This window comes from Apteryx mantelli, chromosome 12, assembly GCF_036417845.1.
Source record: "Apteryx mantelli isolate bAptMan1 chromosome 12, bAptMan1.hap1, whole genome shotgun sequence".
Lineage (NCBI taxonomy): Eukaryota > Metazoa > Chordata > Aves > Apterygiformes > Apterygidae > Apteryx > Apteryx mantelli.
Genome location: NC_089989.1, coordinates 12,519,513 through 12,531,763, shown reverse-complemented (window position 1 = coordinate 12,531,763; position 12,251 = coordinate 12,519,513). Strand labels below are relative to the sequence as shown.

Below are 12,251 nucleotides of genomic sequence, written 5' to 3'. Positions count from 1 at the left end.
GTTTTATATTCATTGCAGTTATCTTCTTCTCTCTCTCTCATTTACAGCTTGCAACAGGGGAGGAGGTTGAAGAGTCCAGGCTAGCTCAGCTGGGAAAATGGTCAGGAACTGACACTTGGTTGCTGATGCTGAGGATGGAGCTGGTGGGGATTCTGGGCCGGGGACATCTCTCCCTCCTGCCTTTCGTGGGTGTGGAGCAGCAGGAAGAGGGGGGATAGAAATCAGACAGCCGGAGATCTGACAGATTGTTTGAGGAGTGCCTTCCTAGACACAGTCTAAATGTTCAGAAGAGCCTCAGGTTTTGCCACGCAGGGCTAGGCCAGCGACAAGGAGTTAAGTAGAGCTCCAGAAGACTTGCAAAGCAGATGTCCTGTGAGCGGCAAGATGCTTATGGCATAAAGAATTGTAGAGTTTAAGTGTGTCCTTGCTCGGCCTGAGTGGTCGCCTCCCCAGGGACTCTCTTGTATCCTTTGGTTAACTTACCGTCTTTATTGATCCATTGCTGTGCGTTCCATTTATGTTGTTGGAAAAAACGAACCAATAAAAGTAAGTAGAAATTGTAGGTGACAGGTGAACCAGAGAAAAGAGTTCCTGAATTCCTAAGAGTTTTAAATGTAATGGCAAGTTTTATAGAACTGCTAGTCACTTTGTAACTCAGAAAATTTAAGTAAGTTTCATCCTGGACTTGAATGCTCAAAATTTGGCCGCACACACACATGCACACGTTTCTTTTCTTTTTTTTTTTTTTTTTTGACAGATTTGATCTTTTCAATTTTTAATAGAAGCTAAGCAGGCAGGCTAGCTATTCACCTTGGCTGGAATGAGTACTTCAAACAAACAAAACAAAAAAAAACCCAAGCCTCACTTGCTTTTTGTTGTTCAATTCTAGTTTTTTCCCTTTGTCGAAAATATGGATTTTTTTTTTCCATGGAACAAAAGTTACTCTAAAATTACAAACAACTATTTACAGTTAACAAAGTGCATCTTCTTTCTCTCTCATCATTTTTGAACATGTTATTCTCTAAAATTTTAGTTCCTTTTTAGAGTAATTGCTCTTCTTGGCTTACCCTGGAAAATACTGGCTACTATGTAACCTCTTCCAGAGTACCTGTCTTGTCTTGAAGCCGATGATGTGACTAGCAGCATATGCTCATTTAGATGCATAGGATTTTATGCTTGCTCCAGAAGGTAATTATTCTCTCTGTTAGAAGATGGAGTAGTCTAAGACACTTTAAAATCAAAAAGAAAAAAAGCCTTCTTCCATTTGATGTCAAAAAGCTTCAGCTTTCTTATGGTAGTATGGCTTTAGTGGTGGCAATATGTTTTAGTGTTGTGAAGCTTTCACAGAATTTGCACAAACCTTAAGAGGTATAAAACGTTATCATTAAGAACAATGTTCATCTGCATGGAAGTTGTTACATGTTTTCATTTTGATTTCAGAAGTTTAATTTCTGTAACACCTCATTGCTACCTATGTTATGTCAAAGATGTCTGTGTAACTGGTCACTGGCTCTCCCTTCGTGATATTTGATCTTGTGTAAAGAAAATGCATGAGTAGCTTTTGTTTGCTGTTTTTAAAGTAATTGGCCTTACAGTGTTAAGTGAGTCTTGCCTGCAATTCAATGCCTCAATAGGTTCAGCAGCCTAGGGAGAACAAATCTAGTAAGCAAAGCTATTTAGAATTTAAATAGACTATAAACATATACTGTTAAGTCCACCTTCGGCCTCCTTGATTTGATAAATTTGCTGCGTTCATAATTTTCTGCGAAGGGAAACAGTTTTCCTTTTACTTTTTGCATGTGTCTGAATGTCTATTTTGGGTTTGCTTTCTGGTTTTAAGACTGTTACAACTACTGGCATAATTACTTAATATTTTAGGGAAGGAGGTGTGAGTTTGTTGCTGTGCTTTGGTAATTTTTCAGTCCCCAGGAGCGGATTTAAAATAACTGGCTTGAATGACTTAAAGTTCATTGATATCTGTTGTCTTACAAGTAATGGTGGGAAAGCTTCATCTATTATTGAGGTGATCTTGTGAATGTTGTAAGTGAAAATGGTGTTGTGAATGGCAAACTGCTGCTTAGTGCAGATTAATGTGTATTGTTTCTATTTACGTTGTACTAAATAATTCAGTTTTCCCAAATCATTCTTATTTTTACTACAAAAAGGAAAATCCACTGGAACTTTCCGCTGTTGTTGAAAGGACCGTTGATATGGCGTGCCTAGGCCGTGCGCTCTACTAAGACACATTTGTTTCCTTTAATTGACAGGCAAGTTAATGCTTCTGTCAAAATCACTGGGGTGGGCTCCCAGGATAAGAGATCAGTGTTGCCTCTGTAAAACAGCCGTAGACCGAGTTGTATGTGAGAGGTAACATGATCTATTTGTGTGTCTTCCCCTCTCTCCCATTATTTTTATCAGCTAAGTATTTGGAAAAATCTTTTGACCTTAAAATATATAAGTGTTAGGAGTAAAAAGCTCACCAAAAATGCATTTGTCTGCCCTTCCTGAAGAAGCAACCATTTCTTTTTTTTTTCCCCCCAACTCTCAGATAGCAACTTTTTTTTTCTGCTAAAAGTTTGTCCTTTCCTTCCCTTCTCCTCCCCTCCGTTGCCAAGTGAGATGTTCACTTAGCTCTTGCAAAACCTCCGTAGAGACAAACTTCACAGGTGGGAAGTAGGTGTTGGTTTCACACAGGGAACTTCCAGTGAATGTAATTCTCCTGTGTCTATAGAGCAAGCACTGATGCCTGTTTGTTATGTCACGTGAAATCCAGTGTTGACACATCATTTTGTGTGTTCTGTGTCAAGACAGTGTTGGTCACGAGATGGGCTGAGCATCAACCAAGCCCAGATTAGGTTATTTAATTTTTCAATAAAACAGAGCACCTTGTTCTGCTGTTTCAAAAGGAGTGTCGATCAGACCAGCTTATCTATTGCAAAGTCTTCACTGCCTAAAAGCTGCAGCCATAGTGCTGTTATAACTGCTGCCTTTGCAACTAGGAGATTGGGATAAGTTCTGCAAATCTGCAGGCACCACGTGGCTTTCCAGACGTTGAATTGTTAGTCTGATGATGTCCCTGAATAAGCATCTGGGTCATTAAACTTTATTGTGCCCATTGCTTCTATAAAGTTTCTCCCTGGGTGACCATGTTTAATGGACAAGTTTTTAATTCCATGCCTGTCTCTATTGAGGCCAAGGGCACAGTAGAATTCAAAAAGGGCCTGGGTACGTGTGTCTCGCGTTTCTTTCTGTTGTACGAAAGTTCTAACTTTTTTTGGAAAGCAGGTGAGCTTTTGCACTTTGTGGTATGTCAGTCTTTAACATGGACTAGAACAAAATTTTTCCCTTGAGCAAATTATTCCATAACTGCTTTCTTCAACATACCGAAACCGTGGTTTCTGGTCTCTTTCTCTGGTAGCTCTGTGTTGCTGGATGTAGTTGGAAATCACTTGCTGTAGTCTGCTCTCAGCTCTGCTCAAGTGTTCAAGAGTGTTGACTAGCCCAGGTAGTTAAGCAAAAGTGTAAGGGAGAATTTTGGAGTTTTTAAGCATGGAAGTAAGCAATTGGCTTTCAAGGTATCCTGATTTTGAGCATCTCAGTTACAGTTAATGCAACATAGGAAAAGAAGGGAGAACTGCAGTGCAGCAAAAATTGGATTTCCGAGAATACCATACACTCTTTTTTTGTATGGTGGAATGAGGAACAAGCCAAAAACAGCTGTTCTTTTGGTCTTTTGTGTGAACAAAGTAGTGCGTTTTTAACCTTTCATGAAAAAAGAAAAAAACCTACCTTCCTCTTCTGTTATTACAAATGTAGGGGAGATGCTGTGCTCATTGTCACACCAAGTGCATGGAATTAAGTGATGTGTTGCTTATGCATATAGGTACATACCAACACACATACATTTCATAAGGCACTGTTTTACCCAGTTCTCATTAGGCATGTAGTTTCTTGTAAAGTTAGTTTAAAAAAATTTTTTTTGACCTGCGGAAAGCTGTAATTTCCCGTTCCTGTTTTGCTGCTAGCAACAATATAATGCAGGGATCAAATGAAACAGCAAGTGCAAGTCTCTTAAAAGATTTACCGTGGTGTGAAAAGGAGATGAGTTCAAACTGATGATAAAGATCACCGGTAACACAAAGTTCAGTGATAGCTGCCTTTCTGTGGTGTGAATCATTTATCTGTGCAGATTTTCATGAATTATTAGTGTGCATGTACTTGTTCATAAGACACTGTTGACCCACTGTTGTGGCCAAAGGGCTGATATTAGCAAGCAGAACAGTGTTTATGATAACCTTCCTAAATATAATTAAAAATTTGAAATCTGGATATGTTGTTGATTTGACAAGGTTTTTTACAGGGCTAGAAATTGCAGGGTCAAATTTATGATGCTTATGTTCTCTTAGATAACCAAATGTTCTGAAAAGAATACAGTTATCTGAAAGCAAAAATCTGAAGTTATGAATCAAATTCTAGTTCGGATATTAATGCTTGAGTGAATTATTGATCTCTTGCTCCATATGTAGTTAGTAAAACAAAGAGTGCTGCTAAAAACTTTAATGCTTCGTCTTGAGTGTTGGCGATGGTGCGAACTAATATTATGGCTATCAAAGTAACCCTCCAAAACACAACGGTCTTATATTGTTAGCACTGTTTTGGAGGATCAGTCTGTTTTACTACATTATTCAGGAAGCCTAGCAGAGCAAACCGAATGGAGGGGACCCAGTGCTCCTGTAATTTAACACTATATGGAAGCTCAAGCTGCAGCAGATGCCTCACTGTTAAATTCTATGTGTTGACGTGTGAGGTTTTCGTTTGACATATTTTGGTCCTTTGGCAAGTGATTCAGATTTTAGACCATTTAAGCATCGGTGATTTTTAGAATTACAGAATGCTTTTTGTTGGAAGGGACCGCTGAAGGTCATCTGCTCCAGCCCTCTGTTCAGCACAGGGCCAGCTTAAGTTACATTTGCCTTGCTCAGGGCATTGCCCACCTGAATTACCAAAATCTCTAGAAATAGAGGCCACTCTGGGCAACTCATTTCAATGTTTCGGTGCTCTCACTGGGAATTCTTGGCTTGTATTAGGTTGAAACGTCCCTTGCTGCAACATGCAGCTGCTGCTTCTTGTCCTTTCACTGCACACCTCTGCGGAGGCCTGATTCTGGCCTCTCTTTAGCTGCCCCCGCACACACGTGTGCAGGTTTGCATGTAAGATATGTTAGTGAAGACAAGATCACGCTCTCCTTTCTTCCTTTGGACTTTATTCTTCAGTCTGGCTAGCTGAGCTGCAGCTTAGCTGAGGGCTGATGACAGAAATGCAGAGGAGGTTTAGGAAAGGAGAAATTTTATCACGTACCTTGTCTTTGACCTGTTTCTGAAGAAGTTTTGATGAGCGCTAGAGATACAGGTGAAATGCCCACCTCAGTCATGAAAAGGTCAACGTACAGCTACAGAAAAAATGGAGCGTGTTGAACATCCTTTAGCTGATATTTCTTTGTTTGAATTTCACATTTGTGAGCTGGAGAAGTCTTCTTAGATCTTTGTTTGAAATGGAAGGGTTTTTACAGTGAACTGCCAGAATGTGTGTCTAAGCAGTGTAATAATATATGGTATTTTAAAATGTCATTGACAAATATTCTTCCTGCTTAGAGGATGCAAAAAAAAAAAATATATATATATATATATAAAAATAAAAAATATGCAGACTCACACACATACCAGCTACTTCTTGTGGAGGAATAAAAAGCTTCTAGAACATTTGAGTTGCGCCAGTTTTGTGCTGGTGCAAGAAGAGCAGTCAAAAAACTTGGAGATTTTAGGTCCATGGCAAAATTATTTCACGTTAGCAAAATCTTTTCTATGTGATTTGCTTTTTGGGGGTGAAGGAGGGAAAGAAGGGAAAGCTTAGTGACAAGTACAGATTGAAGTATTGCTTTTCATAGTGACAGTTTGGAGAGGTTTTAATCTGCTCTGTGTTCTTCATATATGACCTTCATTCTTCCCCTTTTTGGAATACTTATTGCAAAACTCGTATCTAAAGTCACTGTTAGAAACCCTTTTGCAGTACTCTGGCATTAATTATTCCTAGAAATGTAATTGAGCATGAACAGAATTTAATGCACTTGAATTTTGCATTAACAATACTCTGCCATATATGTTCCCCTCTTATATAATGTCTGTCTGTCTGGCAGCTCATGTGCTTGAGGTAAGAAGTGCTTTCGTTTTCTTTTCTGAACAATTCTGGCCTGGAAGTGCTGCTAGCTCGTACCTTCCTTCACTTATAATGCAGCACAAAATTCTGGATGCAATTAATTAATATCAAATACGGTTAGGTCTTGGTAGCGTGAGTGTAATGCACTGAATTCCAGCATATGTTGTGGCCCTACCCCATCCCGCTTGGCGAGAGGGTGGCAGCTTGAGCTCCGTCTGCCAGCTGGCGCTGGGCCCGTGCCAGCCCTGGGCTGCGGTGCCGGCAGTGCAGCTTGCCAAGGGAAACGGTTCGCGTGGCTGGCAGCGCCTCCGGCAGCGCCATGCTGTAGGGGAGGGCTGCACGGCCGGATCGCGTTCCCCTCCCTGACCCGATCGTTGCCTCGTGAATTGGCAACATCTTCATTTGCAAAAATTTGTGGGCTTTTGCTTGCAAAAATAATTTCTTAACAGCAAATAAGTGATGGGACCCGATTTTTGCTTATCAGTGTGGCTGTCTACTACCTATTGCTTTTTTGCTCAACTTACTTACCTTCCTCCCCAGCTGTTCGTCAGGTCACAACCTGTAAAGCATTTGGACAGATCGTCTCATCTAATCTGTGTGGTGAGCAGTGGGGCTTGGGGAATTTTGGGGAGGTTTTGGTGGTGTGATCAGCTGTGTTATAGGTCCCTGGAAGACATCTATAGAACTCTTCAAATCTAACGCTCCTGTTTAATGTTGACTCAAGTGAAAGGATTGGCCAGAGAAATACAGGTATTCAGTGGTCTTCTTCTCCATATTGATAATATTTGAAATGGTGCCAGTGGAATCAGTTGTGAATAACCTCTTCCAAAATGACTTCCTTGTGAAGATTTTACCCAAATGCGTGAATTCACGAGTTTGTACAGTTTCTTCGTGGTGACAGTAGGCAGAAACCTCAAGCTGGAATTTCCCTCCTACCCCCGAGTATGTTAATCTTCCCCGTTTGATTTCTGCTTTGTCTGCAGAAAAGAGTTGTATGCAAACTGCACACTAAGTCACAACTTCTGTCTTCCATGTATTTGCTGCTACTCTGTGGCTTTCTGGTATTTTGCAAAAAGGGCACCAATTTCAGTAATCGATAGCATGACTGGGAAGGACTTTTCATAGACAGTAAATCAGTTAATTTAGCTGAGTATTGCACATTTTTAACAAAAGTTTTATATTTAAGTAATGCTGTTCACAGAAAAAAACTTCTCTCAGATCTTGCTATTGCAACTTTATCTTCAGTGCAAAAGTGCAGCCCTTTCCTCTCATCATTTTTTAACTTCTAATGGTTGTAATTAGTGAAACAGTTTCTCTGCTGGCAAAAGCAGTAAGAGTACAGAAAGTAAAATGGCAAGTTGTCAGTTATGTGCTGTTTGCAAATGCTGCACTTTCACCCCAGGGTCTCATTTTTTTAAAGATATTGGGGTAATTGTAGTAATACCCTATTGTATGAGGACTCTTAGCTTTTGGAAAATCATCTTGTGAAAAAGTTGTGATTGGTTCATAAATCCAAACTGCTTTTAACGACCCGTGAACTAGGTGAGTGTAACATATATAGCATCCTATTTGAAACCCGAATTCTAGACGGACCTCTGCAAGTTGAAGGTGAGAGGGGGAACCAAGTCTTAAAATGTCTTTCTTTTTTTTGAGAGAGCTTCTGAAATAAGAGCATAAATAATTTTTCTTCGTGGTCAAACTTGTCAAAGGAATTAGTGGGTGATACATCGCGCTTCTGATGGTGTTGAGAGATTCTGGACTTTGGATGGAAGAAGGAAGTAAAGCCAATATAGCACAGCTGGAGATTAAATAACTGCGGCAGTAACAGCATCCCTTGTCACTTAGGGATGGCTCTTGTACCAAAAAACAAGGATACCAGGACATGTGGCAGTGAACCCTAGTAGAAGAGGGCGAGTAAAAGGTTGTATTTGAATTTTTGAAAAGCCAGTACGGAGCCCTTTTTAAAATCCATGTAGGGGAAAAGATAGTTAAACAGTCATGGGTTTTTTTTGTTTATCTGCATTGCCATAATCCTGGGAGGGTGGAGGGGAAGGGATATTATTCATTACCCGGCTATCTTTGGTCTGTCTTTAGCATATAATGAATTAATGGCTTAAAACTGTAACAGAAGATAAATTTGTATTATAGATTGTATTAAGATGGAAATAACAACATGATCTGTTTTTTACCATTGTATAGTTGGCATCACTTTTAACATTTGATTTTTGGTTTGAGTTTTTTGTAGGCTGACAAGTGCAACTTCTGTGAAGGGATTATCTGATTTAGAAAATCTGTCTTGCTTTCCTTTTGGAATTCAAGTTGCACACAAAAGGCTAGTTTCTCATCCATAAAACACATTACTTTGTCAGATAATATATTTGTCCTGTTATTAATTGTTTTGATTTTTTTCTGACATTGTAGATTGCCCCTGTAGTGCAATACTATTTTCCTAGTTGAGCTTTGGTCTTGGTGAGCAAAAGAAACTGCCATTTCTAATATTATCCTGAACTTGCTTTACTATCTGAAATTAAATTTTCTGCATGGGCAGTCGTGAACGCGAAGGCCAGTGCAATGGTGATCAGGTAATGGATTATTTTTTTCCTGGGAGGTACCTTGCCAGTTAAACAACAGATAGGTAGGAGCTTGAAGCTGGCAGAAGGGAGACAGTTTTTCTTGCCGTACCTACCCTTAGGGACTGATAGTGAAATGCACTTGTGGAAGATCTAATTTATATAAGAATATAACATTTCGGCAAGATGGTTTGCTTTCACTTTCCTGGATTTTTCTTGGTTTAGGAGTTGCTGATTTCTTTTTTTTTTCTTTTTTTTCTTTTAGTAAAACGCTTCAGAGAACCAAAGCATGAAAGACGTCCTTGGAGGATATGGTATGTTTCCATTTGTTTGATTTTGAGCTTTTGGTTTCTTGATCTTTTAGAAATTGGAAGAATGATTGTTTGCTTATGATGACGATATCTGAAAGCGATGGGCAAAAGGTGACCAAAATACAAAGTTGTTACCTTCCCTTCTATTTTCCTGCTAGTTTGTTCTTACTAACCACTTCCTGGACTTGACAAAAATCACATTTTAAACAAACTTTAAAGTTGCACTTCCTCGTGAAGACAAAAAAAAAAATCTTACTAAGATCTTTTTTCTATGAAGACCATAGATTTTGGCACACAGTATCAAATAAATAAATAATAAAAAAGCGCTCTTAATATATATGAGATTCTCTTCAAAATCTGATTAAATCTGTAGTCCTCAGTGTACCAGTCTGTATAAATGCTTTTAGGGATGCAGCAGTCATTTGTTAATCAGTAACCAGTAGGTCTGGTTACTTTCCTGAGCTACAAATTTATAAGAAGCTCTCAGCTAAGCATACATAAAATTTCATGTTCTGTAACAATCCTGCTATGGATAAGATATAAAACAGTATGGCAAAAGATATTCATATATAAGCCATAGAAGAATATAAGGTATAAGTAGTATATTCCTCTTTATTACTTTTTGAAAGATGTATTATAGTGATATCAGTGTAACTCGTGCTGATTATAAGCTGAGACTGGTGTAAATCTTGTGCGATTGCTGTTCGGTTGTTGAAGAATACAGCGTTTTTCCAATGGTTTCAATTCATCTCATACAATGTTGCTTTTCATAACTAATCCTGACCATTTATTGAAAAGATAAATAGGACATCTTTGTGTACCGCAGCCTGTGTCTGCCTGAAATTCTCCGTAGCACGGTAGCTCTTAACTTTTAAGCCAGGAATCTATTTCTGGAACTTCAGAACCGTTATTTGCAGGATGTTGCACTGAAAAGGCAGGTGACTCCCTGGCTCCCTGCGCCATTGCCAACGCTTCCAATATTGTGAAACGAATGTGAGAGAATAAAGTTAATAAAGATCAGATTGTCAGGGAGGGAAGATGAAATCAGACATAAAATAGTGTTTTGATCCATTGGGCTTCTTAGACAAGGAAACAACGGGCAAAGCGAGCGCTGATCTGTATAAAGAAGACACAGTCGCCTACATAATGCTTTTGACACAATTTATATATTCAGCATGTCTAATAACACGTCTAATAGGAGTTCGGCTTTTGTGCAAGAAATCGGAATAAAAGAATGTTGTTAAGGGGCTGGAATCAATATCGAATCTGTATCTAAGTATTTAAAATACAGATAGATATATATTTTTTTCTCCCTGTAAGTAGTAAAGTGTTTTTTTCTCTGACTCGTTTATCTGTCCTGGAAATAGTGCCTTTGAGGTTGAAATTCTTTTGCAGTGTGGTCTAAGCTGTTGTATTTTAGCTGAAATTTGGTGTAGCCACTTCATACTTTCAGGTGAAAAATATCTATGTTGGCTTTTTAGTAGAATACTATAGGTCAAGCAGTCATTAGCCAGCTATTATATTGTGCACCAAGAAGCATGTGATGAGGATTATGGCACAGACACAAATAAAAACGTGCTAAAAATGCATGAATGTAAAAGGACTGAAATATTTAGCAAGGCTGGTATGCTCACTGTTTACAGAAGGTTATTAAAGACTTAGCTAGGTTTAGTGAGTATTAATTCTTAGCTAATGCATATGATATGGAAAGGTTCTCCTTAGTCTTTAAATTACAGTGCCAAGTCTCAAGTTGGTGCAATTCAATTATTGTTAGCAATATTCAAGAAAAAAATTACCAAGGGGTTGAATTGAAAATGAAACAATGTCAAATAAGCTAAGTACTATAGCACATTATTTTTCCTATGTTCTCATTTGTGAAAAAAAAAAAAAAGAAGAATTGGGATGGAATTTTAATTAAAATAAATTTGCCGTGTCCTATTGTGTTGTAAACGTTTTTTTTGTTTGTTCCTTAAAAGCTGTTATTTTTACTCTTTCTATAGGTTTTTAGATACTTCCAAGCAAGCCATAGGGATGTTGTTCATCCACTTCGCAAATGTGTATCTATCAGACCTTACAGAAGAAGACCCTTGTTCACTGTGAGTGTTGAATTTGGACTAACTGGTCTCCATGGAAGCTCTCCTTATTGAGTTTGATGGTGTGCTTGAACAATAATGCAAGCAGCCCCGAGAAATCATTTTCAGTGCTTCGGTCACTTTTGAAAACTTGTGTTTTAAGTGTAGTTAATCAAGGATAAGAATTCTGACCTTTTAATTCTTGTTTGTCAGGGTCTGGGAATGCTTTAGCTGGGCTGTGTGTGGATATTTTAGACTGAGGGCAAACTCTATTGCTGCTCCCACAGTTAATGAATAAAGACTTAGGAAGCACACTGTAATACGAGGCAGTTAACTGAAGGAGGTAAGAGATACTGAGGACCAGGGAAAACGAATATGAAACTGTGTACGCTGACCTCCAAGTTCACTGCAACCAGGCTTTCATACAAAGTCAGATAGCTTTCAGGGATATTTAGCAAAAACTTGTATTTTCTTCTAAAATCTGCATTAGCTACTGCAGTGTTATTTTCCACTGTATTAATAGCAGGAAATCTTGCTTGGTAGCCAGGCAGTTAATATAGAAATTAATTTTGCAATCTCATGCTTGGAGCAGTGCGACCAAGTAGATAAGCATTTCGCCAAAGTGTATTAAACCTGAAGATTTTATGACTAAAACCCCTTCAGGCTCTTTACAGGAGCTACCAAAGCAAATGGTAATTGTTTGGGTTTGCTCTTGATAGGGCTCATGCTCAAAGAAACCTGTGAGTTTCTGGTAATAGAAGCTGTGAAATTACTTTTAAAAGCCTAATAATTTGCCCTTTAAGACCAATCCAGTTCCTTCCATGGCAACTACTCCCTGTTGTCCTTTGGTAATCAGAGGAGTTACATACCTCAAGGAATCCGTGTTTGTGTTACTTCATAAGTCTGTGTTTTATTTATTTTTCCATAGTTTTCCTTGGTGTTCCTGTGTGCTATAAATATATGCCAGTATAACACTCCATTTCTCCTCCCACCAGAAAACATTTTACTGGAGAACATGCATTTATTTTAATAGACTAACTATAAAGGTTAAGATATAATTATGAGAGTTTCAATAATACCAGGCA

General features: G+C 38.6%; 1 protein-coding gene across 3 annotated transcripts in view; it reads left to right on the top strand.

The window, feature by feature from the left end:
- The window catches only part of STIMATE (STIM activating enhancer), a 36,138-nt gene that overhangs the window by 7,812 nt on the left and 16,075 nt on the right, over positions 1 to 12,251 (top strand). For 2 of the 3 annotated variants that reach the window (XM_067303245.1, XM_067303244.1), the window contains exons 2-4: positions 6,754 to 6,813; positions 9,049 to 9,097; positions 11,095 to 11,190. In XM_067303245.1, the coding sequence (XP_067159346.1) occupies positions 6,754 to 6,813; positions 9,049 to 9,097; positions 11,095 to 11,190 (205 nt within the window). The remainder of the gene's footprint in view (positions 1 to 6,753; positions 6,814 to 9,048; positions 9,098 to 11,094; positions 11,191 to 12,251) is intronic. The other variant, XM_067303243.1, reaches the window with a different exon arrangement.